We start from the raw sequence: 16,599 nt of genomic DNA, 5'->3' as shown, positions 1-16,599 counted from the left end.
GGGAGACGAGTGCAAGGGGCCAGTCCCATCTTTTTTCAGAAACCTTTTCTCAAGGACCACTAAAACAATTTTTTCACAGGACATCACCTAAGAACCTCCTACTAGACCTTACTTAAAAGGTCTCATTATCTCTTAATACTGCCATAGAAGGGTTGATCAAGTCTCTAACAAAAACCTTTGCAGAAATGACATCATCCAAACTATCACTACCTGTTGTCAGTGTTGGCCCTAGTTTTCTGTATGAACATGATAAAAATTCCTTCTAGGTCTCATAATGAGCCTATTAAAAAGGTGCATTTTTTATGCCTTAATATTTTCATTATTTCTTGATCCAATCTACAACCAATCCTATAATTTTAGCCTGAAAAACAAACACATGCCAGCATATAACAGATATCTGCTACATGATAAGCACTGGGCAAAATCCTTCACATGCATCATTGTACTTAATTCTCACAACAACTTTAGATGACAGGAATTAACACCATTATATCTACTGCAAATGTATAAGCCAGATAGTAAAGCTAAGTCACATTTTCAGTGTGGCAATGCTAGACTTGAACTCCATATAAATTCTGCCACACTGCAAACATTCCCCCTTGGGTAATGTTTTACTTATACCTCCTTCCTATGACAAACATCTTCTGGGTATTAACTTATTGTTATTGTTTTTTTATCATCTACTCCACCTACTATGCTTTTTATTTTTTTTGAATAATTTTATGACACATACTGCATTGAAGATCCACTTCTAATTTTATAGCCACCACTTTTCATTTTGAGGACTGAAATCAGGGCCTTGAACTTGGTAAGCAAGCACTCTACTACCGAACTATTTTCCCAGCCTCAATCTCATTTTGATATAAAATATGAGTATGTACTTCCAAAATTTAATTTCAACGATTTAATCTAGTTCTCTTATACTATGAAAATTGTAAAGTGAAGTTCTAAGTATTAACCCCTGGCTTCTAAAGTAACAACTCCCTTAAACTCTTTCCAAAAGTTAGATTAAAACTCAAATAGACTAGGCATAGTGGTGCATGCTTTAAATCCTAGCACTTGGAAGACACAGGCAGATGGATCTTTGTGCTTTGGAAGCTAGCCTGGTCTACAGAGTAAGTTTTCTAAGCCTGTCTGGGTGGCACAATGAAGCCCTGTCTCAAAACACACAAGATTCTACACTAAATTTCCTATTGGCTGATAGAGATCTTCACATTTCATTCTTTATCATTAAGATACAATGCTCTGACATTTACTTTCCCCACATTTCTTAATCTCATGCTCCCATTTTAAACTCTTTTAAGACTAAAAGCCTTATAGTAGTCTTGTTTTTAGCTCCCAAATATACCCTGGAACCAGTTTAACACTAAACTGATCATCCTTATTCACTGTTCCAACAACTGATAGATCCTTCACAGCAAAGGTTCTTAACCAATTATTCTGGTTAATTATATCTTACTATCTTCATGAGATAGTTACAGAATACTTGGAAACTTATCTCTCTTGATGTAAGAGGTAAATAATTCCATTAGAAAATTCACATCACAGATAATATTCCTAACATATTGCTCTATAAACTTTTATGGCATCATTTCATTCATATTTTTTCAATTATTCTATATGTCATTCAAAATATTTGACCCTCATAAAACACAGTTTTATAAGCTTTATAGTGTATTTGTTTAAAGTGTATCTTTGGCTCATCACACCCTCCTGATTCCTCCTTTTGAAGGAATCACTCATTTCACTATACTCAAAACCATACTATTTATGTTTGTTTACCTCCAATTACAACTATTCTCATTAACCTCCTCCCACTTGAATACAAATCTATAAGATCAGAAACCATGTTATACTTCACAGTAATACGAAGAAATAAATGCTTAAAATCAAGAATCTAGTTGGAACGTTTTATAAAATGGCCAATGGCGTGTGATCTTTGACTGCACACAGAGAGGTAATGTGCATCTTTAGTAATCTTTTCTATATTTTACACATAATTATCTGTAACTGTCAACTTTTGTTTTGTTATTCTGGTGAGACAAGATCTTTCTAGGTAGTCCAGACGGTTCTTGAACTCATGAAACTCCTGCCTCAGCCTCCCAAGTCAGATTACAGGTGTTCATGAGTACAAGTTTCATTTTAACAAATCTTTTCTAGCCACAGAGTACACTGTCATGGAATTCAGGCTACCCAGTTTTAAATATACTAACTCTCCTTGAGTCCTAGGATTACAAACTCAAGTCAGCACAGGTGTTCCCCAATTTCTTTTCTAAAAGAGTTAAGACTTAAACATTAAATAGTTTTAAATTTGAACTATAGTAAAATAGTAGACAGATTAGTAAACCAAGACTCCACCATCATTTTCTAAGATCATCTTTCTGCAAACATCACACTCACAAACAGAAAATGCATTAAGACTGCTGCTGGAATAAAATGGCATACTATCTTCTAGTAACTTATAAAAAAGAAACTGGAATCTTTTCAAAAATAATATTTAAAAGGTATGACAACTATATAAGCCAGGAATCTGTACTGTGTATTATCTATACAATGCAGTTCATCCAATGGGTAGCACTACTGTTTTAGAATGCACTGTGATACAATATTACTAGACTTTAGAACTTTAGCTACATTATAATCTTATAAGAACATCCTCATAAGATGAGTTCATTGCTGAATGAAACACTCATAAGTGGTTCTAGTTCATATGTTTCTGCCACAACAAACAGCTTAAAGAACTTTAAATAAGGTGAAATCTTAAGTTACTATTTTTTTAAACTGGTATTTTTCTAGTTATTCTACAGGTAGAAAACTATCCCCAAAAGGATCTGTCTAAGTATTTAAGGTTTGGGTCAAAACTATAAATAGGAGTTAAATAATGAGGGACAGAACAGAAAGCACTAATCCTTGTACCTAAGAAAGATCCAGGTGTCTACAGCTCTTTTCACTGTGCTTCTTTTTAGAAAGGCACTTATTCCAGCATTGTCTTAATTAATTAAAAGAGTCTTACTTACCCCCCAAACTAACAAGCAGCATTTATGTCTCCCTAAAGACTGGTTCTACTAATGGTTCAGAAAGACATTTTAGAAGTAGCTGTCACTTTGGAGGACTCCAAAACCCCAAGCTAAAAAACATTGAATAATATCTAAAAAGTGACAACTTTTGTTTTCTTAATACACATAAATAAAAGCATAGGTACTAATACATAATTTTCAAGACGACGACGAAACTACATTATTACTCACTGCTCCAACGTTCATTTGCTACTGTTTGAATTTGTAGATTCTCCTCCTGGTGCTGTTATAAAATACGCAATATAACACATATGTTTAATGTCTCATAACGGTTGTTTAAATTTTTCTGCCATGTGTTACAAAATCACAAAAAAGTGAACCATTTGGCAAATGTAATTTCAGGAAATGCTTTTTTAAAAAGCAAGACTGACAGAAAGGCACTAAAACATCCAAAATAATTTTGAAAAAGAAAATGACAAAATGATAGAAACCTTTTTATATTAATACTTAATATAGAGCTAAAACAACCAAAGCAATCTGGTGCTGACAAAAAACATGGAAGCATGAAGTGACCACACATACACATACATACATACATACATCACACACACACACACACACACACACACACACACAGAGAGAGAGAGAGAGAGAGAGAGAGAGAGAGAATAAATTCAAACAATATTTCTAATTATTACTTGAAAAGGAGCAATGTAATTCAATGGACATTTGTTCTCCATTGGACTGGGAGAATCTGCTAGTTTAAAAACAACAATAGCAAAACAACAAACTTTTAAGTTTCATTTCTCATACAAAAATGACTCAAAATGGATAATGAAATTAAACTAAAAAATAACTGAAATGGGTAGAAGAGGATACCCCCCACCCCAAATCTAGCTCCATACATCACTGAGATAAAAGCCAGGAAGTTGGCCTCATTAAAATGATGAACCTGCTCTATGAAGGATTCTGTGGAGGAGATGAAAAGATCCAGCTCAGATGTTCTGTCATAATATGGATTAGACTCTAAGCAGAGATATGAAAGTAGAAGAATTCCTATTTGGAAAGAAAAAGAGGGATGGGGATGGAGTAGCAAGCAATAAAGGGCCAAATCAATTATAATTCAATTACATTACTAACTTTTATACTTTAGCTCACAGTCACACCTGAGTCTTTTTGTTCCCATAATTCATGGTAAGAGAGATGTGATGTGATATTAAGAACCAATTCATAAACTTAGTCCTGTGTTCAACTGTTATAAGAACACAACTATTTACAGCAAATGCTGTATCTAGCAACTGTTTTCTTTAGCAAAGAAAGTGAGAAATGTATTGCTCTATAAAGGCCTAAGGATACCGCTAAGTGATACAGCATATGCCTAAAAAGGGGAGGTCCTGGGTTTAATCTCTAGTTCAGCCTTCAGCCCAAAAAGTATGTGAAAGGAAAACCAGAACTGCTCTGTGCACACTCTATTATACAAGTTAAAGGTCTAGCTTATTAAGGAGGGGAAAAAATAATCTAGTTTTGACTACCTAATGGGAAAAAAGCATGTGAAGGGACAGCAGTCTTTATAACCCTCACTCTGATGACAGACAATAAGGCAGTACTCACTACAAAACCCATTAGCAGAAAAATAAGAGTAAATCACAATCAATCTCCAGTATAACTAAGTCAGTAAACATGGAAGAACCAGATGTTCCAGGTCTTCTTCAGAGGTACGTAAACCCAAATGCAGAGAATAGAGAACAAATTATGAAATAATCAGAGCAACATAAAACTAAGCAACTTCTTAAAGCTTAATTTAAGGCTTATCAAGTCAGCAGAACTGAAAGAAAGGGCTGTCACACTATGAAAAGGAATTATGGAAACAGACACAACAACCAACACCAAGTATCTTTTCCAGAATCCTGATCTGCACAAAGCTACCCCTTTTTTAATACAGGGACTGGCAGAACAATTCAGCCTAAGCAACATAGTGAGACTCTGCCTAAAAATACCAAAACTTATATATCTTTAAACAAACAAACAAAAATATTAGTACAGGTTAGGTAATTGGTCACATTAAGAAATTGCTTCCTGAATAGATGGAAACAGAAGAAACCATCCTGAGTGAGGTAACCCAGTCACAAAAAGACAAACATGGTATATACTCACTCATAAATGGATTTTAGACATAGAGCAAAGGATCACTAGCCTACCACCCACACCACCAGAGACTCTAGGAAACAAAGAGGACCCTAAGAGAGACATAGATGGTCCCCCGGAGAAAGAGAAAGGGACAAGATGTCCTGAGCAAATTGGGAGCATGGGGGGAGGGGAGAGGGAGCTAGGAGAAAGAGAGGGGGAGAAGAGCAGGGCAGAGGAGGACAGGAGGGAGCAGGAAAATTGAGTCAGGGGAAGAATAGAGGAGAACAAGAAAACAGATACCATAATAGAGGGAGCCATTACAGGTTTAAAGAGAAATCAATCTAGCACTAGGAAATGTCGAGATATCTACAAGGATGACCCCAACTAACAATCTAAGCAACAGTGGAGAGGCTACCTTAAATGTCCTTCCCTGATAATGAGATTGATGACTACCTTAAATGCCATCCTCAAACTTCATCCAGTAGCTGATGGAAGCAGAAGCAGACACCCAGAGATAAATAAATATTGAGCTGAACTCCTGCAATCCAGTTGCAGAGAGGGAGAAGTGATGGGCAATGGGGTCAAGACCAGGCTGGAGAAATGCACAGAAACAGCTGACCTGAACAAGGGGGAGCTCACAGACCCCAGACTGATAGCTAGGAAAGCAGCATAGGACCCACCCAGACGCCCCCCCCCCTTCATGGGTGTCAGTTAGGAGGACTGGGCAATCTATGAGGCCTCTGGCAGTGAATCAGTATTTATCCCTAGTATAGGAATGGACTTTGGGAGCCCTCTTCACATAGAGGGTTACTCTCTCAGCCTAGACACATGGGGGAAGAGCCTAGGCCCTGCTCCAAATGATACGACAGACTTTGAAGATGCCCCATGGAAGGCCTCACCTCCCCTGGAGAGCAGAAAGGGGATGGGATAGGGGTTGGTGGGAGACAGGGGAGGAGGGGAGGGAGAGGGAACTGGGATTGGCATGTAAAACAAGCTTGTTTCTAATTTAAATAAAAACAAAACAAAACAAAAAACTACTTTGAGATTCTCTCTCATCCCAGTTAGAATGGCTATCATCAAGGAAACAAATGATATCAAATGCTGGCAAAGATGTGGAGAAAGGTGAAGTCTCTATGGTGTAACCAGTTATTAGATACATAAGGTCTGCCTTACAGGGGGAATTCATTTCCAGCACTGTAAACAGAGTCAAAAGACATCACAGGTCCTGAGAAGGTAGGCTGCGGGTACTGCTATTGTTTTGCTAAGTGGTTATGTTGCCAAACTGCCCTCTAAATATTTCTGTTCCTCTTCAGGCTAAATGGAAGGGAAAGCATAGAACTCTTCTTGGCATATGTTGTTTCTCAATTACTTATCTCAAAATAATCCATATGCCAAAAGATGACATGTTGTGGATTGGAGTATTTGTTCAACTATTTAGAGATGTGTTTATGCTACATTTATTTAACTTGCTTAATTATGTGTTCCTTTTATTTATGCTGCATTTGTTTAACTCTGTAAAGATGTGCTGATGTTTTACCTTGTCTGCCTAAGGTACCTAATTGGTCTAAAAAAAAAAAAACCAAAAAAAAACCAAACAAACACCAAACAAACAAACAAACAAAAAAACAAAGCTGAATGGCCAACAACAACAACAAAAAATTGCTGCCTGGAAGAAGTGAACAAATACAGAGATCTACAGCCAGACAATATGCAGAGAGTGAAGGACTTTGGAACATTCAGCCATAAAAGGTATGTCTCTATCAAATCCCTCCCTCTTGAGGGCTCGGGAAACTCAGCAGAAAACAGGTGGAAAGAATGTAAGAGGGGGAAGAAGATACCAAGGATACAGTCCCTCTAAATCAAAAGGACCAGCACATATAGTATAAGGCATGCACAGCATCAGCATGTGTCTGCACCAGATGGAGTCCTAGAACTAAAAGTGGACACATGCCCTATACATGCCTCTGTCCCTAACCCAGAAGCAATAGATAACTTCTTGCAAATGAAAATTTGTTTTCTCTAAAAGATTCTCACTGGAGAAACAAACCACCCATAAAGGTAGGCTGAGTATGAGCCCAAGGGGAACTCAACAGTATTTCTAGAGGTTCCTTAATTTATAATGTCACTTCAAGGCCTTTTCTTTTCCACTTCTGTAAGTTTTACTTTTTTCTTTTATTACACTACATGTCTTTTGTTATGGTTTCCAGTTTTGCGTTTTTTATGGGATTCCTGAGTATATGAATCAGTGAGTTTCTGTGTCTTTATCTTTTTTGTGTGTGCCTTTTCTTGGGCTCTGTTTTGTCCTATGCTAATGTTAGTTTTTGTTTTACCTTATATTTTATTATTATCTCTTAGAAGCCTGTTTGCTTTCTACTAAGAGACAGGAAGTGAGTGGATTCAGATTGGGAGAGGAACTGGGATAAGTAGAGGGTAGAGAAACTATAACCTCATATATTATGTGAGAAAAACGAATCTTTTCAACAAAAGAAAAAATAAAAGTAAAAAAAGAAGAACAAAAATCCACTGCCTGGTTGGGTGACATAGGCATACAAGAGGCTGAAAAAAATAACATTTTGAGTTTGAGGGCAGTCTGTGCTACATAGATTTCCAAGGCCAGACTGTAGAATGGACCACATAATGAGACCCGTAACTTTTGATGTGGTAGGGCCATATAATGTTTTGGCAAGAAAATCTGGGATAGTGTGGTGGACAGTTGAAATGTGACAACTGATAACAATGCTTTGATTTAAAACATAATAGAAAAAAAAAAAAAACTAAGGAAACCATGGTGATTACTACAGAAGTGATTACAGAAATGTAGGATTCATTCTAAGACAAACAATGATTGAAATATAAATGGAAATTGTAAAATATAACCATGTGAATGACCCATTCAAAAGCAATAATAGAAAAAGCTTTAGAATTCTGAAATAAGCTTACTTGGTAATTTTAGGATAACACATAAAAGGAAGAAACACAGTAAACAGAGCTTAACAATAAAGTAATATTTTATCATTAGAATTATGTTAAGGTAAATTATGAGATGAATAAAAATATTAAAATAGTGGGCAATGGTTGTGAAGGATGTCTGTTTATGAGGACATCAGAAGTCACTACTAATCCCTAAAATTTAGTATACAGAAAAAAATTCCAATAGCAGGTAATTTTCAACTCTTGTATCATTAAAATATTTTGGGATATTATAAACTCTATGAATGCCTTAGACCTACTCCCACTGATTTTTAGTGGTGATTTCAATAGCCAGTAAGTACACTACGCAAGGAGTACAATCGTCAACTGTTCAGTCTCTGCTAATTCTGTCATTTGAAGAACGAAGAATTGATATTTTATTCAATTTAAACTGTATCAAAAGCTCTATTCTTCTGATAAATTAGTCACTTTAACACTTTTATGTGGCAATATGATCATGAAAAAATTATTTCCAGCAATTTTCTAAAGCTATCCATCTCTTAGTACACTAACATTTACCTTGACACAATGATCATTATAATGTCTTAATTTACAATCGATAATTTTTGATCACCTCATTCTCTGGAATAGAGTATGCCAGTACATAAAAGGACTGCCAAGCTTATGATCATGTATTCAGATGTTTCATTTCTAACCAACTACAAAGTACTGTCTCTCTCTTCTCTGAATAAACTACATTTTCCAAAACAGTGTGATTTCTAGTAAAAGAGAACTAGTAAAAGAGAAACCAGGTATAAGTGAGTTTAGAAATAATTATCATTTAAAATGAAATCTGAATTACTGATTTTAAAAAGTAACAACACTCACTGAAGCAGCTAAACATTAAATTGAAAAGTAAACCCCCAAATATTTGGCAGAATATTTAACTATATATAATCTTTTAAGGAAGGGAATATTGTAGCAATTATTTCTGAAGTTCTGCCTGAGAAAGAATGGCTAAGAAAGGAATCTTGTCACTATTACTTTGGTTAATTCTGAAGTAACCTGATTAAATATCCTAAGAGGCAAAGATGAGAGAAAAGACAGGCATCACTAATGCAATACAGGATGCTCCTGTGAAGTGCATGGAAAGAGCAACATGGCATTGAGCTGGACATACAGCACACACCTGTAATCTCATCACCTTCAAGGCTGCAATACGAGTTAAAGCAAGATCAAGGTCTTGTCTCAGAAAACTAATAAGACATCAAATGCATGTTAAAAACTAGTGAGAATAATTATTTCCTCAGTGGTATTACTGAAAGGTAACAGTTCTAAAAAATGAGCTGAAGACTCACCTCAAATCCTAAAGAATGTTAAGTCTCTAGTCAGTATTTTGAAGAACTACCTAACACCACCTCAGAGACTGGATGACTGAGCAGTTATAAGTACCAAGTATTTAAAAACCACAAATTATTTTACAATGATGGAGACATTCCCGTAGTAAATGAATATGCCCTAAAGTAAAGAAATAAAGCCAGGTGTAATGAAGCAAACCAATAAGCTCAACACTAGTGAAGCTAAAACAGAAAACTCCAGAGTACAGGGTCAACGAGGGTGTAGGGCACTTCTGGGTTACACAGTAACATTGTCTCAACCAAGAAAGCTATACTGACAGGGCAAAAATACTGTCTTCTTCACCATTTATGTTATTTCAAACTAATATGTATCTTCCAGGAAGAAAAATTTAAAACTATCAATAATCTTTAATGCTTTTATCAATAGTTCTTGGAATATAGTTTTAAGAAATAATTTAAGGTAACACTTTTAAAAAAAAATACATTTTAATGTCCACTTTCAAAGATTCAATGCTCTACAGTCGTAAAGAAAAAACCCAAAGACACCAATGATGATATATATATATCTATTATAATAAATTATTAAAATTATCATTTCTATTTGAAAGTTCTAAGTTAAATGGCAATTATAGTAAAACACAAAAGCTAAAAATGGTTTTAATTTTGCATCAAAAATGTTCTTAATAGAAAATAGAACAAAATATATGAATGTTATTCCTTATGAATACCACACCTTTTAGAGTCTATTACTGGAGTTTTAAAAGGTAAACTCACCTATTTTTAATAGCATTTGAATATCATTAAAGTAAAAAGCCCACTTACAAACGTAGAACAATTAAAACAAGTAAAAGATGAGAGGATTTAAGAAAGCAAACTTAATTCCTCACACTTAACCTGGAACTCCCCAAACAGGCTGGCTAATGGGCTCCATCTCTTCTTGCCCACTTCTCTACACTATATCTTGGGGTTAAAAATGGCCATCATGTGCAGGCTTCTTGCAAAGGTACTTGGGATTCAAACTTCGTACCTCAGAAGGCACTGACCAAATGAGCTATCTCCTAGATTCATTTTATGAAAGATTTTTGGATGAAAAAACAAAACTTTTTTCACCAAAGCCTAAGGGATCATCACAAAAAGTTACACAAGTTATACATTCCATAGAAAACTCCAAATGACTTCAAAACATGTTTCTATTCAGGATTCAAACACACACATAGCTTCTTAGAATCCTATCATGTTAATATATTAATAATGTTTCAGTGGAAGTCTTTTTTTTTTTTGGTATTTTACCCTCAATTCCTTTAAAGAAATGGTATATGATTTATTAGATTTCTTAGAGACTATAAAATTTATGCCACTACCTACTTTATTTGGCTATTTATGGCTTCACTAATATACCTGTCAAGTATTAAGATGAATGCCTAAGACCTACAAGCTATTTGATTGCAGGTCTTTGTTTTTTTTTTTTTTTTTGTACAAGTTCTGTCAAGTAAAGAGTTAAAAGCAAAAGCTATCATTTATTATGGTCTCAATTTTGATTTTATCATTAAGCTATGAATTAGTAAGGCTTCAACCATACCCACATAGCAAATAAGATGCTGTCAAGGAACACTGCTAGCAACCTAAAATATCTACTATTTTATCTACAATAAACATCAGTGGTTGTGCTGGAGACACCAAATGCTAGGGGTCAGTTTTTTTGTGGTCATTAGAAATGACTTCAAATAACATTAACATTAGATTAATTTCACATATGTACAATCGTTTTACATATTTGTAAGTGGACATGATAGTTACATATCCATAGTAAGTATTTTCAATTCTCATGTTTTTTTTTAAATGATGAACATAAAGTAAATTTTTAAGAGACTTCTCCTTTCTCAACCATCAACTTTGGGTTCTTCTAGATAATACTCCTGAATTAAAGATTGTATTAGTTGGGGCCAGAGAGAGCTCAGTGGTTAAGAGCACTTGTTGCTCTTACAGAAGACCTGGATTCAGTTCCTAGAATTTACATGGCAGCTAACAACTGTCTGTAAACTCCAGTTCCAGGGGATCTGACGGCTTTTACAGGCATTGCACACATATGGTATACAAACATACATAAGGGAAAAACATCCAAACATAAATAAAAATAAAGACAGCACTACAAATACCAAAATAAAAATCTCCAAAACACACCAAATTCAAGAAAACTATTAAATACTGACACTACAAATCAGTTTGCTTAGTATAACTTACAATTTTTTCTACAATCTTCAGCCCATCAACTACCAGCTGCTTATTTTTTACATGTTTTATGTAAGTGGCACAAATCCATTGCAGGGCAAGGTAATATATAAATAACAGAGTACAAATGAAGAGCATTTTTCAAGATTTATGGTACATTATGCTTTTAAAAATTCCATGTACCCCACACTCTTATTTTTATATTTGTTAATACTTTGTTGTTTTTGCACACTGCTAAAGCAATTAAATTAACCTTAAGAAGTAAGCATAAAGGCCTTAGGCTCAGACATCAAATCTGAAGCATACATCTTTTAATAAACTTAAAATTCTTTTTCACTCCAGGTTTTCTTCTTTTGTTTTAGCAGAGTTGCATGAGGATAAAATGAATACACTTTTATTTATACTTAGCAAGTTAAAGATTTCCTTGTAATGGAATTCATATAACATTCTGATCAGACAAAACAACTCATAACATATGAACATAATTTGTTAAGGTTTAATATATAAGAATAATTATACTTACAGCAGTTATCAGGTACTTTCCCAACGAACAATGGAAGAAAGGTGGTATAGACAGTAAAAATCATACCTAAAAGGGATGTCTCCTTGGCAAATGCTGCAGCAATAGCTGGATCTAATGCAGGCTGGCCATCTCCAGATGGAAGATCAGGTCGTGTATAATCCCTACTTTTATCATTGTTGTATTTTACATTCAAATTCACAAGTTTGGAAAAATCAATCCTTAGGGTACAGCAAGCATTATAAATATTTTGACCATCTAGGGCCTGTGAAAGTGAATAAAATGTATCAGCCATTTTAAATTTGAAAATAAGCAAAAACAGGAAATTACATACATCAAGCCATGCTACTTCTGTTCTAAGTTTGAAACTGCTTTCATTAACTAGGAAATGCTACTTAATTCTAAAATACAACATTTCCTCATCAATGCTGACACTTTCTAATAAAATAAAAAGCTATTAAACGGCTTAAAAAAAAAGCCCAACTGATAACAGTCAAACATACAGTCAACCCTAATAATATTTACTCATTTGAACAATATGTTATATGTACATTTTATTCAGGATGACACTAATATGAGTTGATACAAATAGTACCAGGTGCTACACTGTATGAAGTTGCCTCATGCCAAATAAATGTAGCCTCAAGACTTGCAACAATTCCCATAAAATGAAGTAAAAATAAGTTCTTCCTTAAAATGAACTTTTTGACCTGAATCAGAATATAATGATGAAATTAGAAAGGCAAATGTCATTCCAGGAAATTCTGGAATAAAAAGATCATCAAGCCTAGAACTAAAAGCCTAGACTTGTATGTAATTACATACCCCTATGACCACTATTCAATCCTAAGTAGCAGTATAGTAAAATAGAAAACAGAAAAGATAAGGGCAACCAAGATTCCTTACAGGGTCATTATTGGGATTAAACAATGGATGACACATGTGAAAGTTTATCATGAATTATTAACTATGTTATTATAATTATGATTTGTTGTTGCTGTCCATCAATCATTTATAGACTAACAAAATATAGAAACAAACTATAAATGGGTGGAACAATGAGTTAATTTTCATTAGAAGAACGTGTCGTTAGTGAAAAAGTAAATTTCTAATTGCTTAGGTATAAAATATTTAAAGCTTGGAATTCATTCAAAACATTAAAATAGTCTTATTCTCAGGTACAATAATCCTTTCCCCTCAATCTACAAAAATTTTACGACTCTTTACTGAGCTGAAAAGCAGTAAAAATTGATCATCAGAAGTTCACAGGGCTGGTGAAAACTAACTTAAAGGTACTTCATACACATTATGACAAATTACATTTGGATCAAGCAAATCATCACATCAATAATCTATACCACATAAAAGTAGACATCAAATACATAAACTTTATCAACAATTTAATGTAAAAAATCCAACATCCTCCTGTGGAGGCAAATAAAACACTAAAAACAGGTATTTGTTTAGTTTAAGTAAAGGCATTACTGTAGGGAGAATGTGAGCCAGACATGTTTGTGACAGAATTTGTGATTTTCTGAATGGCACTGCTAATATCAGTGTTGCAAATGTCTACCAGTGGATGAGTAGCAATACTTTACTCCTAGGCAAACATTTTGATATTATCAGAGAGCATGGTAACTATTTGATTATTATTAAAGAGAAAAATATCATCTTAAAAGAGCTGGCTTGAATCACCATCCCTAGGTTCATACTAATGATACTGATAGAAATTATCAAATCTAAAATAGACTTTTGAAAGCATTATTAAATTAAAGCAATATTACGGTAGAGTTAAAAGTTATCCACAATCAATGTAGCAATTGTTACAACACCCTACAGAAACCTTTAATATTTTCAACTTTAACGTTTAGAAAACATCTGTATGCAGGTGAAAGATACACAATCACACACAGACTAGTAAGACCTGGAGAAACAGCCAGGCAAAATTTAAATTATAATTGTGTGGAACAAAGGAGAGCAAAACAGGAATCCAGACATTTTTCAAAAGGTGCTCTAAGTAAAGTGACTATAAGTAAGGAAAAGAGAAAATTCATGTTAAAAAATTATGCAAGCTTCATTTCGAGTTATATGTACAATTCTAAGAAAGAAGTGATACACAAATCTGTTCTGTGGTACAGCCATCAGGAATGCAATAATCTGGCTTGAGCAAAGATTATTGGCAGTTAAAGCTCAAGATAATGTGTAGCAAGCAAAGACTTCTCATGTTCCTACTTTCAAAAAAGTTTAGTCACTAGGCAAAAATAATCAGGAAAAATTTGCCAAGGAAATTAAAATTTATAGAACAAAAGCATCAAAATGCAGTTAAAAAGTTAGAACTTTTATAGTTAGAACAGTTATATAGTGACAACAGTACAATGAAATATGCAGATACTTCCATGTACAATATTTGTATGCAACTTGTTTTAGTGAGAGATTGTTGGAAGTAGCAGATGCTTTAGGGAGACTCTAAGTTCACTCCGAGTTCTCTGAATAGCTTACTGTCCAGTTGCTAACAAGTGAGAAAAAAAAAAGTTACCCATCAAGAATATAAAATTGGATTTTTAACAGTATGTAGTTCAAAACAACTATCTGTAACAAAACTCTTCATTAGATTATGTACAATTCTTTAAAATTGATGCATTATAAATTGGTATTAAGCAAGTTTAAATAAACTGCCCACAAAGTATGATCACATTAGGTCTCTCACAACATCTGCATAAAACAGTGAGTTCTTTGTAAGAAGGACTGAGGGACATGATCTTAGTGCTACAACCATCTCAGTTTTACTACTGCTATCTTATTCAAAGCTGAAAAGTAACCCACAAGTATATAAAAGATTCTCGAAGACACAGCATCATTATATAGTATTTACAAGAAAGACATGTTCATGAGAAGCTATTTCTAATAAAAATAAAAAGACAGTTGTTACTCACACATTAATGTTATAAATTAGATGCAAAAAAAAAATCAACCTTTAAAAGCCCAAGTAAAAAGAGATTCTATCACATATCTTGCTATTTAAAACTGGGGTATTTACAAGCATCAATTAGTTTTATTCATTCCAGTTTTAAAACTATTATTAGAAAGTGGATGTCAATGAAGAGGCCTCTGCACTCCAGGGGGCCCCTGGTAGTGGATTAGTATTTTTCCCTGGTGTAAGAAGGGACTTTGAGAGCCCATCCCACGTGAAGGGATGCACTCTTGCCCTGGACACATGGGGAAGGGTCTAGGCCCAGCCCAGGATGATGTGGTGGACTTTGCGGAGCCCCTGTTGAGGGCCCTACTCTGCCTGGGGAGTGGAGGGTGGATGGGGTGGGGGGGTATGTCGGGGTGGGGTAGGAGGGTTGAGGGGAAGGAGAGGGAGAAGGGATTGACATGTGAAACAAGCTTGTTCCTAATTTGAACTAATAAAAAACAAGAAAAAGAAAAAAAAAGTCAATGTAAAGAGTATCTTTGCTTTCCCAGTATACTACATGAATTTTCTTACAAAGTTATGAAGACCATTTACTTTATAATAATTAGGTTTGTTGTTAAGTCTTCAGTTTATCACCTTAAATAGCAATCCCCATTAAATGCAGCAAAGAAAAAGTAGACATAGTATCCACTCATACTAACAGAAAAACAGTGCTCTAAGAAATAATCATAAAGATATAATCTAATTCAAAGTACATTATGAAAATAGTTCTCCACGAAGAAAATACTAGGCTGGAATTTGGTTAAAACAAACAAACAAACAAAAAAACCCAGTTGAAGTGGTATAAAAGATGAAGAGAAAATTATTAAGTGGTTGAAAACCTCCAAGATCAAAAAATGCATATCTGTACAGTATTTAAGTAAGTCTAACATAGATGAAAAAGGAGGGAATCAGACTTGAGAAACAAGCAGTCAATTTAATCTCCTAAAGCACACTAATGAGTACAGATTTTATCCTAAAGACAAAAGGTAGTCACTGAAGGACATTAGGAACATAAGTAATCTGACTAAATTGGAATCATCATGTAGTCAGTCAGTGGCAAAGTATTGGGAACAGCATAAGATCTTGACTGGTGGATTTTAGCAGAATACCACTGACACTGACATAGAAAGAAAGAAGGCAGTGAGAATCTACAGGCACTTATGATTACTAGGAAGTGGTATTTTCTTCAGTAGCATAGATACTGGTAAGTTGCTCCAGATGGTGGTTTCAATGAGAATGGCCCTCATAGGCTCACATTTGAATACTTGGTTCCTAGTTGGTGGAAACTGTTGAAAAGAATTAGGTGTTCTCTTGTCAGAAGAGGTGTGTCACGGGTGGGCTTTGTTTCAAAAGCACATGCCATTCCCAGTTAACACTCTTTGCTTTGTGCTTATGGATCATATGTAAGTTTCAGCTACAGCCCCAGCACCATGCCCTCACTACTGCATGCTCCGGACCATGATGGCCATGGACTCTACTCGA

At 34.7% G+C, this 16,599-nt stretch overlaps 1 protein-coding gene across 4 annotated transcripts in view; it reads right to left on the bottom strand.

Moving 5' to 3' along the window:
• Positions 1-16,599, bottom strand: part of Ptbp2 (polypyrimidine tract binding protein 2) — a 69,621-nt gene that overhangs the window by 11,732 nt on the left and 41,290 nt on the right. For all 4 annotated transcript variants that reach the window (XM_027395607.2, XM_027395608.2, XM_027395609.2 and 1 more), the window contains exon 8: positions 12,231-12,426. In XM_027395607.2, the coding sequence (XP_027251408.1) occupies positions 12,231-12,426 (196 nt within the window). The remainder of the gene's footprint in view (positions 1-12,230; positions 12,427-16,599) is intronic.

This window comes from Cricetulus griseus, assembly GCF_003668045.3.
Source record: "Cricetulus griseus strain 17A/GY chromosome 1 unlocalized genomic scaffold, alternate assembly CriGri-PICRH-1.0 chr1_0, whole genome shotgun sequence".
Lineage (NCBI taxonomy): Eukaryota > Metazoa > Chordata > Mammalia > Rodentia > Cricetidae > Cricetulus > Cricetulus griseus.
The sequence above is the reverse complement of the archived record's forward strand: the minus strand, read 5'-3'. Positions and strand labels throughout refer to the sequence as shown.